This window comes from Eucalyptus grandis, chromosome 5 (assembly GCF_016545825.1).
Source record: "Eucalyptus grandis isolate ANBG69807.140 chromosome 5, ASM1654582v1, whole genome shotgun sequence".
Taxonomy (NCBI): domain Eukaryota; kingdom Viridiplantae; phylum Streptophyta; class Magnoliopsida; order Myrtales; family Myrtaceae; genus Eucalyptus; species Eucalyptus grandis.
The window spans coordinates 45,082,709-45,100,734 of record NC_052616.1 but is presented as its reverse complement, the minus strand read 5'-3'; the positions used below and the strand labels follow the sequence as shown (position 1 = coordinate 45,100,734).

Below are 18,026 nucleotides of genomic sequence, written 5' to 3'. Positions count from 1 at the left end.
TGAAAAATAAGTGGTAGGGACATCAATTTATTTATTCAATTCGGCTTCTTTTGTTTCTATAAGGGGACCGAATTGAATAAATTGGTTGCTTTTATTCTTTTCGATAAAACAACAAGGACCTGCATGTGAAGTTGCTAATTCTACTATGTGGTCCCAAAAATTAATGATTTTTTTCCTCATTGGGTGTAGCATCGACGTGGACGAGAATTATGTAGATGTCATTCTTTGCTATGGTGGGGAGTTTGTTATTGGCGCGATGACCGGGAATATGCCAGTGCAAATGAAGGTACTATCTATGTCAATGTTAGAAAGTCATCACATATTGATTTTGTGAGGGATTTTGTGTATTTTTTACGATGTGAATTGCAAAAACTGCATTATTATGTTCCTAGGAAGGAATTGAAGGATGGTTTGAGATTTTCTAATGATGATAATGGTATTAAGGATATCATTTGCTATTATCTTCATGATGATGAAGTTAATGTATATGTTGAGTATTATAGTGATGATGATGATGGTGAGGATGAGGATGCGGATGAGCAAACCACTAAAAGAAGAGAAGTGAGGGATCCTACTCAAGCGAGCAATTTGGTTGGGGATGAGTTTAGGTTAGATGGAGGGAAAAACGAGAGACAGGTGAGGGAGGAGAGGGAGACAAGTTATATTGATAGAGATGAGCAAACAGGAAAATGTCCTAAAATCTTGGGTGAAGATGTGGACAATGAAGACTTCATTAGATTAGAATAGGAAGTTGTTGTATTTAGTGAATCAAAAGATAAATATTTGGCAACAATAAATTTCCCAAGTGATGAAGATAATGATGAACTTGCATAGTCAAGACAAAAGCAAAGGGAATTTCTCAGAAAAAAAAATTATAGCTTTAAAGAAAGACCTGAGCAAATAAATAGAGATGGAGCTCCAGCTGAAAGTAATAGAAGTGAAGATAAAGAAAATAGCGGCGATAAAATTATTGGTTCAAAGAATGAGCTTGGCAATGATAATGAAGAACCTATGTGTAGAAAAAAAGAGTAAGTACCCTTGCTACGATCCAACTGTTTGTAAACCTATTTTGTCTGTGGACATGAAACTTGACAATGCCAAACAATTATAAGAAACTATTGTCAAGAGCTCCATTGCTGAATAGAGGAGTGTTAAATTCATTATAAGTATGAATGAATTTGTTAGGGTTAAGTGCTTACAACTCAATTATCCATGGAAGCTTAATGACGTGCTGAGTAAGAATGAGTCATTTCGGATTAGATCATTCCATGATGAGCATACTTAATAGAAGGATAACAAGTATGTAGTTGTTAAAACATTTTTTCAATACTATCAAAGTAATACTCGAGATCAAGAGTCCTTAGTTTAAGCTATTAGTGAAGAAGCAATTAGGGTTAATGTAGTGAATAATCGATATAAGAGAGCTAAGCTGAGAGTGATGAAAATATTGATGAGTCGATATAAGAAAGAATATGCATAGGTATAGGATTATGTTAGCAAATGTATGCCTCAAAACCTATCAAGTATGGCGTATGTAGAAGTTGTGGAGATGTCACTACCTAATTGTGGGCCTAGATTTGATAGATTTTATATATGTTTTGATACATGCAAGCGAGGTTTTTTGGCTGGTTATAGAAGAGTTGTAGAATTGGATGGATGCTTTTTGAAAGGTTTATACAAATGGGAGTTGTTGGCTGTTATAGGAAGAGATGCTAACAATTAAATGTTTTTAATAACTTTGGCAGTTGTAAAGATAGAGAACAAGGATATGTGGTCATGGTTCCTCAAAAAATTAATGGTTAACATTAAGATAGCCAATGGAGGAGGATGGACATTCATGAGTAACCAATAGAAAGTAATATTATTGTTAATTAATTCCCTTTAAATATTAATTACTTACATATGTTTTCTAACTTGTATTTGTTGGTTTGAATTTTTGTAGGGACCCGTTATTGATTTAGTTGAATTGATGCCATATGCTAAGCATAGAATGTGCGTGAGGGACATATATGCAAACTGGTCAAAGAACTTCAAATGAAATAAGCTGCAAAAGCAGTTTTGGCAAAAAACGAAGAGTACCAACATGGCTGATTTTAGATTAGTTAAACATGCATTGTTGTAGTTGACGAAGGAAAGTTACCTTGCTTTATACCAATTCATAATGCAGCCTATCAGAAGTAGTAAATTTTAGGAACAAATAAATCGCGAAGGCCCTCTACCTTTGCTACGAAAGAAACAAATAAGAAAGCCAAAAGGGAGACGAAGAATGCAGCATGAAAAAGCATCAAGTCAGAGGATGAATAGAACTGGGGTAAAGATAAAATGATCATATTGTCACAAGGAATGGCATAATAAGAAAGGTTGTGAGCTGGAAAAAAACAACATCAACAACAAAATACAAAGGCTAATTTAGGACTAAGAACAAGGCCTACTACAGAGCTTGTTATTGGATTTACTAGAGGAAAGACATAAAGCCCTACTGTAAGGTAAGTATCCTCTTTGCCTTAGAACTTTTTAGTTCATATTCGATAAAGTTTAATGGTTGACCATGCTTTACTTCTCTTATCATTTTCCTTTGTCATGCACTTGTAATTAATTTGAAAAAATTTCTCTATTTATTTCCACCATGAAAATGAGTAAATGTCCAATTATTTGTTTTAGTTGGCCATAGTCTCGATACAATGCACTGTTGTAGGGCCTAATAAAGGGCCAACAAAAGGCCTCATTGTAGGCTCAAGTGTAGGAACAATGATTGGTACAAGTAAGACAACAATAACAACAATTGAGTCTATTGTTGAACAAATGAGGAAAAAATATATTATAAGTTGTATATCGCTGTATTTGTCTTTTATGGGCTGAAATTTAATTTTATTATATGTGTCTTAGGTGAGAAGACGAGCAATTGCACAAGTTGCACAAGTTGCTTCCCTAAAGGTTGCTGTTGAAAGTGACACGCCACAATGAACAAAAGGGGCTATTGGAAAAAGATAAGGTAATATCATTATGGGATTTAACAGATGAACATACTGGAATAACTATTTTGAATGTAAGATTTGTAGGGCTCATATATTTAATTTGTGATACTTCAATTCATTTGGTTGATAATATGGCTATGTTCTTGTAGCCTAGGAGAACTTTGGAGGTGTTTATCTCTTAAGGTGGGCCAACTCAAGAATCAAGGGCATAGCTAAAAAATAGTACTCCAAAGAAGAAGATAGCAGCTATAGCTCCAAAACAGCCATAAAAAAAGAACCCAGCACTAGTTTCATTTCAATCAATTGATCATGGGAGTAATAGTGATCCTACGGATTAACACATGACACCTAGAAAGAAAATAGCCGCTACCAAGAACAAGGAAAATGATATGACAGAAAGGCCAATTAAAGAACTTACATGTCTAGTTCAAAAGAGTGCTTGGATTATGAATCAATTCAAAGTTCCATAAGGAAAATGAGGTGAGGGTATTGTGTATATTAACTGATAGGAGGGTGCTAGACATGGTATCCTTTTATGTTTTTTTTAGGAGGGTGTTAGACATTGTATCTTCATCGATGGGAGTTGCTGCCATTATTTTTTGAGGAGGGTGCATATTGACATTGTTTTTTTGATGAGGGTGTTGAACCTTGAGTGGTTAGGGAGCGAAGTCAGATATGTTTTTTCTTTGTAAAGAGTCAATCAATGTTAGTGGCAATGGCTGTTTGTGTTATTTTCTCTTGTCTTGGTTTCGATTGGTAATTCAAATGGCAATTTATTGATTCTTTGTAAAGAATCAATCAATGTTGTGTTGTATAAATTTTTTACTACCGATGCAACATTGTTATGAGGTTGATATTGTTTTTAGAAGTAATGTGTGTATATATTGTTGTCGATTGAAGTTGTGGGTACTGGTGCAAAGACAAAATACACCAATATGCTTTGGCGTAGTTTTAGGCGCTACATTCTTTTGCTTAAGCACATACAAGCTGGTGCAAGAACAGGATGCATCAGCACAACTCTGGTGTAATTTTGAGTGCTGGTGCATCTTGTTGCATCAACACTTGTATGGGCTAATGTAAGAACAATATGCACCACCAACCCAACTAGTGTAATAAGATGCACAACGATTGGTGCAAGCCAAGTGACATTTGAAACTAATATGTTCTATTTTTAAAACTTGTGCAACACAAGTGATCACATTTTTAATAACAATTGACACTTAATAATCACTTCTAAAAAAACTTGGCATTCAAGCGATCACTATTTATAACTTATGGCACTAAAATAGCTAATTGTGAATTTATCACAATCTCTTAATTTCACCATGGTTTGCAATAATCGTTGTAGCAAACTAGCAAACTAGCAAACCATTACCAAACAAAAAATGCAGCAAAGAATACCACCGCCTGCGGTGGCCGCGCTGGTTAAGAGCCTGGTACTCCATACGCAAAGGGGGAAGGGTTTGAAACTTCGTGTGGGCCAATGCTTCAGTGCAAGTTGCGCGATTCACCCGTGGCTGAGGTTAGTGGTGGGAGCCCAGTTCATCCCAGGGTTTACTCTCCACCGTGAAGCGGCGTGCGGAGGTTCCCTGGGTTACTAAAAAAAAAATGCAGCAAAGAATTACATCTAAAGCAAAAAATAAGCAAAATGAATATTGACAATACATAACTAAGCAAAGCAAAAAAACTTTTAAAAACCTTTCATTTGACCATAGATTGTAACAAAACCTTTTGTTTCATACAAAAATTGCAGTAAACCAAGAGCACACTTTACTTACAAATAATCCAATAAAAATATATATTCTACGTTTTCAACTATGATAGACATACAAACTTTTTCTCATTATTCACTTCACATTTCAATATATTACACAAGAGAATAACAATACAATCACTGCTCGATAAAAGTTTCTTTCTGCCTTAAAATCTCCTTCTTCAAATGGTCGATTAAAGATGTTAAACCCTTCGTTTGAGCTTGCATTGAGTTGACATCCTCCAACTCGTCCATTGATGTAGGTGGAGGTTGATGTCGGTCTCCAAGTAACTCCAAAATCATCTTTGCTGCCCAACTGGAAAATTTCGCATCAATGCATTGGAAACATTTGCACTTCGAGCTTTTTCTATGTCTGCCGCACCTATGGAATCTTATCTCGAGATTCAACCGGGTCCAGATGTTCTTCTCGAACTTGGTAGCCCACAATAACAATAACACTCACCATCTAATTCGTTTTTTTGGAGCGAATGTGAGCCACTATTGAAGTTTATATTCTCTATTTGCAAGATCGAGCTAATAATTTTAGGAGAAAATCAAAGTAGGTGCTTAAATTATGGATTTAGGATATTGAACTTCTACTTCTATTTAATTTGGGGATTTAAGGTTTTTACTATACTTCCCAGCGAGCCACATTGGCTTCAAAAATTAATAAAAAAATTGCCACGTTGATTTTCGGCCAACCAGGTTGGCGTTGGCACTGAAATGATCGTTTTTGAAAATTTTTCGCACTTAAATGATCCAAAATAAACTTTTGGTATCAAAATGAGCGCCTTACACAATTTTTTTTTGCATTTCTAGTGTACTTACCCACATTTTGTTTCTTGCTCTTCCAAGCAACCAAATTACCTCCAAGGAATACACAATAACATGACGTAGATCTTCTACTAGTAGGACATCTGGCCCAATCTGCATAAGAGAAACCTATGATATTCATATGGTCATAATTCTTGAAAATAGTCCTTTACTTGGTGCTCTTTTCAAGTATTTGATAATCCGAAGCATAGCATCCCAATGAGTAGTCTCATGAATTAACTTACAACACTGACATCAAAAGATACAAGAAGTCTCGTGATAATAAGATAATTCAGTTTACCAACCGATCTTCGATATTTCACTGGATCATGTGATAATCCTCCATGTTATGCATCAAGTTTCACATTGAGTTCCATAGGAGTATCAACTAGTTTTGCTCCAATAAGCCTAACCTCATCAAGATATCAAGTACATATTTTTACTGGGTTAAATTAATACCTTTATGCAAGTAGGCAACCTCGATACCCAGGAAATACCATAGATGTCACATATCCTTAGTACTGAACTGTGTATGTAGAAATTATTTAAGTCGTTGGATACCATTCAAATCACTACCAGTAATGATAATATCATCCACATATACCACCAAAAGAATACACATAACTAAGGAGACAGAACTAAAGACTGAATGATCTACTTGATATTGCTTTAATCCAAACTTGATAACAGAATTACTGAACCTACTAAACCAAGCACTAAGAAATTGCTTTAGTCCATACAATGCCTTATGTAAATGACATACTAGATTCTCCCATTGAGCAACAAACCTTGGAGGTTACTCCATATATATCGCTTCAGTCAAAACACCATCTAGGAACACATTTTTGATATCCAATTGATGAAGAAACCATCTTAAAATGCATTGCTAGAGAAATAAAGACACGGACAGATGAAATTTTGGTTACAAGTGAGAAAGTATCATCATAATCAACACCATAGGTTTGAGTATATCCCTTGGCAATCAATAGTGCCTTCAATCGATCAAGTGTGCCATTAAGATGAACCTTAACGGCGAAAACCCGATGGCAACCAACATGTTGCTTTTCCACAAGTAAGGTAGTGAGTTGGCAAGTGCGGTTCTCAATGAGTGTCTTCATTTCATCTTCCATGACTTGTTGCCACCCAAGATGAGCAAGAGTTTCAGCAATACTACTAAGCACAGAGATAGAGGACAAGGATGAGACAAAGGCGGAAAAGGTAGGAGATATAGATCATAAGACATAAATTTGGAAATAGAGTGATGAGTACGAAGACAATCAAAGTAAAATGTATAACAATCCATAGGACAACCAACGCAAGAACGTGTATCTTTTTGAGTAGCAATAGAGGGATCATGATCAGAATCAAAAGACAACACATCAACTGATGAGGGAATAGATAAATCAAGTAATGGTTGTACTACTATAATGGGAGCTGCTTCATGTCTATGGCAAGTGCGATAAGCAAACTGAAATCCTATGGATGATGCTAGAGGAAGTGTCCGTAAGACACACTCGTTATCATGAGGAGGCACTATAGGGACCGTCTAAGTGTTATAGTATGGTGGTCCTCAAAAAATGTCATATTGCTGACATAAGCACAGAACAAGGAGTAGGACCATAACATTTGTAACTCTTTTGAGTTCGAGAATATCCAACGATGATACATTTTTCAGCGGGAGGTCCAACTTTTCAAGACCTTGAGTCAGCGAATGAACAAAACAAACACAACCAAAGACAAGTAGAGCTAATGGAAATGGAGAACGAGTGGGATGTAAAGTGGAGAAAGGTGTTTCCCCCCCAAAACGGAGGTTGGAAGCTGATTAATTAAAAAACAAGCTGTAAGAACAGCATGTCCACAAAAAGTTTTCAGTAGATGTATGTGAAACATAAGGTAATGAGCAACATCAAGAAGACGACGATCTTTGCACTTAGCTAGACCATTTTGTTGTCTACCTTTCCCCCACTCTCTCTCTTCTTCTTTCTTTTTCTTTTTGTTAACCCTGGAATCACCATACAACCGGCAGCCGGTGGCGTAAACCAAGGGGAGCACTAGCGCGGGGGTCCACGTCCCACGGCACTCCACCTTAGTCGCACAATGGGGGCACGGAGTTTCGAATCCCTCCCCTCCCAGATGAGGGGGCATGGCGCGAACCAGCACGTCTTTCTTTTCCTATCATTCGTTTGATATTTTGGCAGTTATGTCCTTTCAATGACCAAGTCAGTATCTTCCGAAGACAAAATATCCCGCTGAGAGAGTTATCTCATTATTTAAGTATATATTGTCACACAACTCATCAAAAATAGGCATCTTTTCTTCAATAGCCATCATTTCTCCCAAAAGGACGCAGTTTCAAATGTTACCATACTCAACCTTTTATCGAAATATATACATTTATAAATTATGTATTTGATAAAAAAAAAATAAGTCACCTGATTACCATATCAGAGTTTTCTATTATTTTCCAAAATGATATATGCACACATCCTACAAACCATAAACTCAATAAATCATTATAACTATATACAACTCATACACAAAAAAAAAAAAAAAAAAAAAAAAATCTCCACCATCCAAAAGTCCTACTACAATAATGTTCTCATCCTATTCGTGGTTTGTTGAAGAACCTGAAAAACAAGTAAGATGAAGGAATGAGCTATCATGCTCAATGAGTAATACATTTCTTCTAAGCAAATCAAACATTCACTATGTATCGTTACAAAATGATATCATGACTAATCATTTCATTTTCAATATAAGATATACATAAAATGTCGAAAAAGTATAATAATTTTTCAACAAAACTTTTTACATACGAGATTAGTTAATAAAACCACTCAACAATAACAAATAACCTATCAATGGTCTATTTATTGATAGATCTCCTCAAATCATATGTTAGTAGTCAATTCCATCAGCTAATCTAATATTCATCATCTAACTATGATCAAGCTTAATGCCCGTGACAAAGGCGGCTAAGTTTACCCCCTGGCTAGGTCTACTACATATATCAACTAGTGGTTTGTTCTAGAAAAATGTCCCGACAATAGTATACATACTCCATCTTCAATGGGTTCTCTTCATAGTAATATGAGCAATATCGACCAATATCTTTCTCCAAGAACCGGCAATCAAAACAGAAAGCCATTTCGTAAACCGGTGTTGATAGTTAAACTAGATTAATTAAATGGCATGTAGTCTCTTAGGAGCTGTTGCGTTATGAGTAATAGATAAACTCATGAATTGCATTGAAGCAGTGGTGGTGAATGGGCTTGAGTCAATTGCGTGGACGGAGGCCCACAACAAGCAAAATTCGGCCAAGCATGCGGAGAGCAATAGTAGCCGAAAATTACAAGTTGAAAAGGGGAGCTCCAAGCTTTAATTGAGCTAGGTTCGGCCTATTTAATTAGAGGTGGAATATATTTAAGGTTTTGAGCCTGATTCAGCCCATGAACATGCAAAATTCTGCCAAACCCTTACACACTAGGGTTGGCCGAAATTTGCTAAGAGGAAAGGCCATTGAGTCATAATTGATCTAAGTTAGCCCATGAGAGCTTCAATTAATGAAAGAAATAGTTTATCATAGCATGTTATTTCAATAAGGCTAGAGCCAAGCCAGCTAATCAACCTAGGTTAATACTATAAATACATACTTATGCCTCATAATTCCAGGTCGACAAGTTCATTCTCATAACACAGAGCGAAACACACTTGAGAAGAAAAGAGAAGGAGACAAAAGGAGTCGCTGCCGGCTTTGCTCCTGGCTGCGCCTGGCCCCTGGCTGCGCTTTGTACCCACTTGCACCTAGTCATGACTGAACTGCAGGCTCCCTCATCCGGCAACCCCCTACTGCGCCACTTCTTCCCCAACGTTGAGATGTACAAGTGATGAGAGGGCATGAATTCAGTAGTGGCAACTAACGTCTACAACGGCTCCCATGGGAATTTGGGAGTTTTCAACTCCTTGAGATGTGCAAGTGGTGGAATCCGTTCCAAATTAGGACGCTCCCACATCCTAGAGAAAAAAAATAGCTCAAGTGCCAAAACTTAACATAATGAGACACTTAGGTGCCAAAAGTTAGGAAATTGACACTTAAATGCCACTTTAAAAATAAAATAAAATTGGGACACTTGAGTGTCACCTCCAGTGAATTCCCTTGGAAATCCTATGTGACGATTTTTTAATTAATTTTGTTTGCATATGTGGCTCGCAGGAGAGCTAACTTAGTAAAGAAATGCAAAAACAATGTCGTTTTCGTGCAAATTTGAATTTGAATTTAAAAATTAATTAAATTAAATTTAAAACCAATTTTTTTATTAAAAAGAAGGAAGAAGATGAACAGCTGCTAAGGGCTCAACTATCGCCACCGCCGCCTCTCCGCCGTCGTCGAGAAGGGCTGACAATAATGGAGGGAGGGTCGGTCGAGGTTGCCGGGCTTTGGCCAGGGGTTAGTGACCTGGCCGATCGGTGGCGAGGACCCGTGAGCCATCGCCTAGAATTGGGGCAAGAGTCACGACCCTCCCTAGATTTGAAGAGAGTCACCGCCCTCGCTCAACCGGGCCAAGGGCTGCCGCCCATTGGGGCAACCCCTAGACAATAAAGGCCCTTGGCTTGGCTGGGGGAGGGCTGCGACCCTCGCCCAAAATCTAGACAAGGGCTCATAGGCCCTCATCACAGGTCAGTCGGGATCGTTGGCCCCTACCTCCCCCTATCGTCGTCAGCCTTTCCTGGCGTCGACGAGGGCTGAGCCCTCTTAGTAGCTATTCATCTTTTTTTTTTTAAATATATTTAAAATTTTGGTTTAAAATTAATTTAATTAATTTTTATATTACTTATTTAGTCACCTTAGTAATAAAAGGACGTCACTTTTCACTTGTCTAGCTACGTCAGCATACAAAATAACGTCGTTTTGCACTCGTCATTTTGCACTTGCCTCACTAGAAAATTATCATGTCAGTATTTTGACCGGATTTTCTTGCCGTTAGCACTTACCTCATCCATTTTGCCTCAATTTTGGAACTTAAGTGTCGATATCCTAACTTTTGGCACTTAAGTATCTCCGTACCAAATTTTGGCACTCTGGGTGTCTTTCTGTCCATATCCTTAATATAGACAGATTAGGAAGTGATGAGAGGGTATGAATATCACTTCTTGTGTACTCCGCTATAGGTAGCTCACCATTCTCCAAATGCTTGAGCCTAGTGAGCTCGCCAAGTGATGGGAGACTTTTGCATCCTGCACAATCAAACAACCATAGCTGAACTAATTTGGGCATGCAAGACATGCAGCTTGGAAAACTTGTGCCCCCATAGCCTCTTATTTCTAAGCTTCGAAGATTTAAGCTCTGCCGCAACTCTTGGAGTAGAATTTCATCGCTGTCTTTTCCGGGAAAGACTAATACGAGTGAAACTAAGTAATCCTTTTCGTTCAATTTTGAGGAATTTGAATTTGCTACTGCATCTTTTATTTCTCCCTTAACTTCAAATCCGAGGCTTCCTTTCAAATTGTTTAGCCTGTTCGACTTCCCTAGCCCACCGTACCTCTTTGGGCAAGAATTATCCCCTGGCAAAATGAAATCTGTCAGCGTGCGCAAAAGAGTCAACTCGCCCATCCCTCGTGGCATATAAGATAGGGCATTACAATTGCTAATCTCCAGTTGCCTTACGATTCCTTCATTTTCAGAGAGATCCAGATATGTCAAAATACTTCGACTCAGAAATGGGACTTGGCAATTTCTCGGTAACATTATCATGCCAATCCAAGGCACGCAAAATCTTGAAAGTAGAAAGGAATTTGCAAAGAGTTTTTTCACCCATTTGAGTTCCACACCACCCGCTTTTTGTTTGGTCCATTTGGATGAATGTCCTGAGACATTTCATTCTGAGTAGAGTAGGTGGATGTCCCCGTGATAAATCTAAAGTTGAATTTCTCGACAGATAGCGAGTTCTTCCATCAATTGACCGCAGTGACTGATGAGTCCTTGAGAATAGTCGCCTACAGTAACCTTGCATGCTAGGTCATTCAGTAAATCATGCATCTTGCAAGACGTCACATTTCCAAGTTCATCTTTAGTGCAGTCTTGAAGAAATTCCTCCTAATTAGATCCATGAAATATGCATGAGCAATATCTTCCATGTCCCGATCTTTGTTGTTTATAGGCTGGATAAATCCTTCTGCTATCCAAAGACTCGTCAACATTTGTTTATCAATCATCCAGTCTCTGGGAAACAATGAACAGAAGGCAAAGCACTGCCTTAGATGGCATGGGAGATGAATATAACTAGGCTTAAGATTGAACTTAGGTTATGAAAATTTGCAGAAATTTCTGGAATCTCGTCCTCAAAATAGACCAATCAGCTCCAATTATCTTGAAGAATAATGGACTTCCAATCTTTCGTATTTCCAAAGGGCTTCATTACACTTTTTGACTATCTGCATCCCGATAACTACCTTAATTGGATTTCTAGTCTCTTCTTCTTCCTGACAAGCCATTCTCATCAATAAATCAACAGACGACTCTGTTCGAAGGGCCTCGAGACAGTAAGATGGGGTTGTGTCCGTAAGGTCCGCAACTGCCTGATGGAAAGTAGTTATCAGAATCTTGCTTCCTCGGACACCTCCCATCAATAAAATTTTCAAGCTCCCCCATGGTTCAGCATCCTCAGGCCTTAGATCGTCAATAACTAGGAGATATCTTTGCAACTGGAACAAGTCATCTGCTCTCTCTGTTGTCTCTCTTCCCCTGATCTTTCGCAATTCCCCTTCAAGATTACGGAAGCCGTTACCCCAAATGCTTAAATGAAAGTGCTTCTTGACCATGTCATCTTCGTATAGACATCGAGCAAGAGCAGTCTTTCCAATCCCTTTCTCACCCCATATTGAAAGGACGGAAATTTGTTCATCAGTGTCGGAGTCTAACAAGAATTTCATAATTGCGCTTTTAGCATCCTCTCTCCCTATAATCTCCTCCTCCTCCTTCCGGTGCACGAAGGAGTCCGACCGCTCTCTATTCCTCGATCCTCTCTCTGCATGCACATCCTTGGTGCGCTCTCGCAGGTCCAGAAACCTCCTCTTAGCAGCGATGAGTTCTATTCCGATCCTAAAATCCCTCGCGAGGGCGCTCATCTCCAGCCTTGAATCACGTTCTTTAGAAGGCGAAGAGGAGGTGATTGCCTGCTGCATCGATTCCTCGTATCTGCTCGGCGATTCTCGTTGCCGCGTGACTTCTTTGACGTTCCATTCTTCGAGCAAGTCCTCTGCATCATACAGAGTAGCCGTGAGATCGCACAGCCATCGTGTGATGTACAAGTCTCCGACGCTCCGCTCATCCGCGTCGTGCACTACATTCTGGAGAATTGAGACGGATTCCATGAGCTCGTAGAATTCGCCGCCAAGACCCCATAATCGTCAATCCTCTGCGAACTCATCGAAAAGTTAGCGACCTTGGAGACGATTGCCTCCGCCGCCATAGCTCTTCTTCGGAGGTGAAGGGGATCGATCCCTGCAACCTCCTCTTTTTTCTCTTTCGCTTTCGTTTTCGGTTTAGGGAGGATGCTCTCCCGCCTATCGTCGCCTTCTCCTATAAACAGCCGATCTGTGTCAAAAGACGAAAATACCCTCACTCGAGGATAGCTCGATTCATTAGATGTATGCTTAGCAGCAAGCAAACCAATGAAAAACAAAAAAAAAAAATCTCTGCCATTCTCCTTTTGAAAATTTATTGGAGTTGGGGGATGGTCAAGGGAGTTTGTTTTGGAGTAGGGATCTAACGTGGAAAGAAAAATGCTACTAAAAGTCCACCGGAAAGACAAATGAGGGTTAAGAATTTAGGGGATAATCCATGTTTAAAGCCATCTTTCGAAAGAGGACACATTAGGATTTGCTAAGACATAATCAACAATGAAAAACTACCGATAGAGAAAATAAATGAGGATTCGTTCAGCAGTGAGACGTTCAATACGATAATGTCAGCACATACTTTGATGGGGAATTAGGATTAATGTGACATGACGGCATCGTTGTCACTAGTTTAATACGTTTCCAACTTGGGAGTGGTCCACACAAACTTGGTGGACTACTTCTATGATCTAGTTTACTGTAATGTTCTTAATGAAGCGCCACCATGAGCAAACTCCTGCATCCCCTCGCATTCTCACCTCTCATACTGACATTACTCTTGTTTGAAATATATTACATGATTCTATGTATCTTTTAAATTGCAATCTCGTTTTTTCTAATTGATTGTATCTTTTATTGTAATGTTATGTCACTATAGTTAGCCTCCTATAAATAGGCTCTTGTACCATATATAGAAAACAACTCTATAACTTTATATTCTGCTTTATTCGTATCATGATACCAAAGCCATTATAGATTGAGGAAGCATCATTGAATCTATTATAAGGTGGTGGTCGCAGCAACATTACCTCAGCTGCGTTGGTATCTGTAGTTTGCCAAAACCGTCGCTTGTTTGAAGAGCATATGGTGGAGGAAATCATGGTTATTCCACCAAGTAGAAATTCTAAGGAAGATAAGATTGATTTGGACAGCGGACAAGGCTGGACGCTTTACAGTAAAAAGCGTGTATAAATACCCTACATTTCGAAAGCAAAGTACAAATCAAGCATCATCCTCCTATCTCCCACTTAGAACCGACAAATATATGGAAACTCAAATACTGTAAGATTCGTCTTTCTCGTGGATTGTGTACCAGAACGCAATTACTACCGAAAGAGATCTTTACAAGAGAAAAAAGCTTTACCACATCCGCTTTGTCCCCCATGCTACCAGATGCCGGAAACAGCAGAGCATTTGCTCCTCCTTTGCCCTTGGACAAAAGAAGTTTGGATTGACCGAAGACTAAGATTTTGTTTATTTCGCAGAAAATATGATATTTTTGAAAAATGTCTTTCAAAAAGTCATTTTATTTGAAAATGAACCTGAAAATGGAAAATCAATTACACTATTCAAATGCTAGTGACTTGCGCATAGGTAGCCAGTAAACCTAGCATGGGCTAGCATAGGGACAGGGGCCTCAAGCCTAGAACCTTGACTCTTGAGCATTAGGAAAGTCACTAGTCTTGGGTCCACCAAAACCAAGCTCGAAAACTTGATGCCCGTGCTTGGCTCCCTAGCACCGTAGCTCAAGTCTACAAAGGTCAAGCCCAAGTCCCCGCCGCTCGAACTTTAATCCATCAAGGTAAAACCTCGGAGCCTAGAGCCTGAGACCTAGACTCCGACACTTGAGCCTAGGTCAATCAAGGCTAGGTCGGAGCTAGGCACGAGACTCTAATGGCGGTGCTTGCGCCTTGGTCCATTGAGGGCAAGACCTGGTCCTGGGTCCATTGAGATAGGGCCCGAGACCTTGGTGCCCATGCCCGAGTCCACTTAGGTTAGGCCCCAATCCCTGAGATTGATGGACTGGGGTGCGGGCGTAGGGTACCTCAGACATAGGGACAAGTACAAGAGTGCCAAGCCCAGGCTCCATGGATGCGAGCATGAGCATGGAGAACCCGAGCCCAGCCTCGAACCCTGTGGTCAATTTGGAAAGCCCCAAAACGCCTAAATTTTCCAATCTCATCAGCCAAAAGCTGTCTCGGTGATAGGGGAGTCCTTTTCACTGCAGAAGAGCCACATGAGAGGGAACCTAGAGGCGACAAAAGCAAAATTGATAGAATTGAAACTCAACCCGGGAAGTGAATCCCGTCAACAACTGGGGTCTTGTAGTTCAATGCAGGTTACTCTTTAGCGGAAGGAACAAAAGATCGGAGCTGTTGTTGGGGTCTGTTGAAAACTCAAATTTGTTGAACATCTAAATTTTAGCAATTCATTTAATCTTTCATTAATTATATAGAAAATTAAGGATTAATTTTAGTCTTTAAACAAAAATAATTTTCGTTAAATTGCATTGCATATAAATATTAAGAACATTTATATATTTATCGGACTGGCGGCGGATCAGCTTAAGTGAATGGCCTTAATCCTGAATGAATTAATCGGACTCAGCCCTAAAGATAAAATATTTGTCCAAGCCGATAAGAGAGTATGATGGCCGAAGTTCACAGTTGAAACACACATTGGAGCCGAATTTCATATCAAGAAAACATAATGGGAAAACAAAGCCAGAAAGAATGTGACAATCGGCTGATTGGAGTGGAGGTGATAATCGTACATGGCGCAGAAGGTCTGCCATCATTCAATGGAGAAGAAGCTGATAATGCTCGGTCGACGAGCTCCTCTCCCGTAGCTCCTGCTCTTCGTGCCCATTCGAGCCAATCGTTGAGAAGCGTCGCCGCTAGAGCCGCCTCACCATGCTGCGCCACCTCGACCTCTCCAACAACGTCACGTTCATGCCCTGGCTTGGCTTGCTCAAGAACCTCCGCGTCCTCGACCTCTACAATAACAACATGACCGGAGACCTCCCCATTGCCATCGCCGAGATGCTCGAGCTGCGTCATTTGCAGCTCGGAGGCAAGTACTTCGCTTGGAAGATCCTGCCCGAGTAGGGCCAGTGGGAGTTCCTCGAGCACCTAGCCGTCTCCGGCATTGAGCTCACGGATCGGGAACCTGACGAAGCTGAGAGGACTTTATCTCGGGTACTACAACAGCTACGACGGAGGCTTGCCTCCAGAGATTGGTGACTTGAATAAACTCGTTAGGCTCAAGCTGCTAACTGCGGATTGTGCAGCGAAGTACCACCCAAGAATGTCAGGTTGCAGAATCTCGACACCTTGTTTGTGCGAGCGAATGCGTTTGCAGGGTTTCTGACTCCCGAGTTGGGCTACTTGAAGAGCCTCGAGTCTTTGGATTGGTCTAAGAACATGCTCTCAGGAGAGATTCCCGAGTCCTTCTCTCAGCTGAAGAACCTGATCCCTTTGTATCGAGGTTGGGACACCTGGAGTGTCATAACTTGGCACGGAGGGACACTTAAAGTACCATAACTTTGAAATTGTACACTTAAGTGCCAATATCGGAGTAAAATGAAACACTTAAGTGCCAATCTGGCCAAAAACCGGCCAAAATGGAGACGTGGCATTTTCCGGCGACATGCTTAACCAATGTGGTAATTTTTTTTTAAAAAAAAAGCACCCGTGGAGGAGGAAAACGACATTGCCCCATCCACTTGTGCATTTGGCCAAACTAAACGATGTCGTTTTTTCTTAGTGTTAAACGACGTCGTTTTGCTTATTTGGATTTTAACCTTTCGTCAATTCACACCAAGTCTGACGTCCTCTCCATTGTCGTTCATAGCTCGCCGTTCGCAGGTCATCACTCGTCGTCGTCGCTCGCTGTTGTCGATTTGCTCAGGTTTTTTCTTTTCTTCCTCTTCCCTGTGGTGAAATTAGGGCTCCGACTCGGTGAAATTAGGGCTCGGACTTGAAATTTAGGGGTCGGCTGGGAAAGCTCAGGCTTGGTGTGAGATTTATGGCTCAGATGTGGTGCTACAATCCTATTGGGGGGGTTCGAATTGATAGTTTAGGAGCGGCCTTGAAATGTAGGCTCGGTGTAGGGCTTGGCGAGGGAAAAATTAGGGCTCGGTGTAGGACTCGACGTCGCCTCATCCACTGTGATATGTGATTCATTCATGGTGTTGAATTGTGATGTGCGAAAGTAATTTGTAGTGGTTGGATGTGAAATGTGCAATGGTGATTGGTGATTGTTAGGGTTCAGAGTATTGGACTTTGGACATGTTCAAATCGAAGGTTGTGGGGATGGGAACTTCTGGATATTTTTTTAATAAATTACACTGTTGAGAACCCATGCCGAGGAATCTCTCCATATTTTAAAGGAATGCGACGGCATAATCAAAGTAGTTGTCGAGTCCCATCTCTATTTGTCCTTGTCCTGAGACCTCTTTTCAAGCTGCAGTTGTCATCTGACCGCATCTTCCCTCTCTCTTTATTATTTTCTTTAATAAAGAGTGTATGGACCTCCACTTGCAATTGTCTGTCCTTTGTGAATGTGGTCCCAAAAGTTAATTGTATATTTGTCCTCTTTTGTTGCAGAAATGGCGCATGATAAAGACTATGTTGCTGTCATCGTTTACTACGGTGGAGATTTTGTGATTGGGGAGGATGAGTGCGATTATAAGGGGGGGAATGAGGGTACTATCTTTGTAGATATAAAGAAGGCATCTTATATTGGATTTGTTAGGGATATAGTGACATTTTTGCCTTGTAGAGTACAAAAGTTCTTGTCTTGTGTTCTGGGAAAGGCTTGAGAGATGGTTTGAGAGTTTTGGAAGATGATAATGGTTTTAGGGATGTCTTATATCATTATCTTCATGGCGAAGAGGCGAAAGTATTTGTTGAAAACAATAGTGATAGTGAGGACGAAGATGATGACAGAGATAACACCCAAGTAGGAGAAGGAGGAGATGGTATTCAAGCTAGTACTGAGGTTAGGGATGAAGTAGGGCATGATGGACAGGATGGGGAGGAGAGGGGCGCAGATGTTGTTCACCAGAGTGATTGTGACATGGGTGA

At 40.0% G+C, this 18,026-nt stretch overlaps 1 protein-coding gene across 1 annotated transcript; it reads right to left on the bottom strand.

The window, feature by feature from the left end:
• Nucleotides 1-11,904: 11,904 nt before the first annotated feature.
• On the bottom strand, nt 11,905-12,912 carry LOC120293944 (disease resistance protein RGA2-like). The gene has a single exon (XM_039313769.1). It carries the CDS (start codon nt 12,910-12,912, stop codon nt 11,905-11,907), a length of 1,008 nt encoding a protein of 335 aa, XP_039169703.1.
• Nucleotides 12,913-18,026: the final 5,114 nt, after the last annotated feature.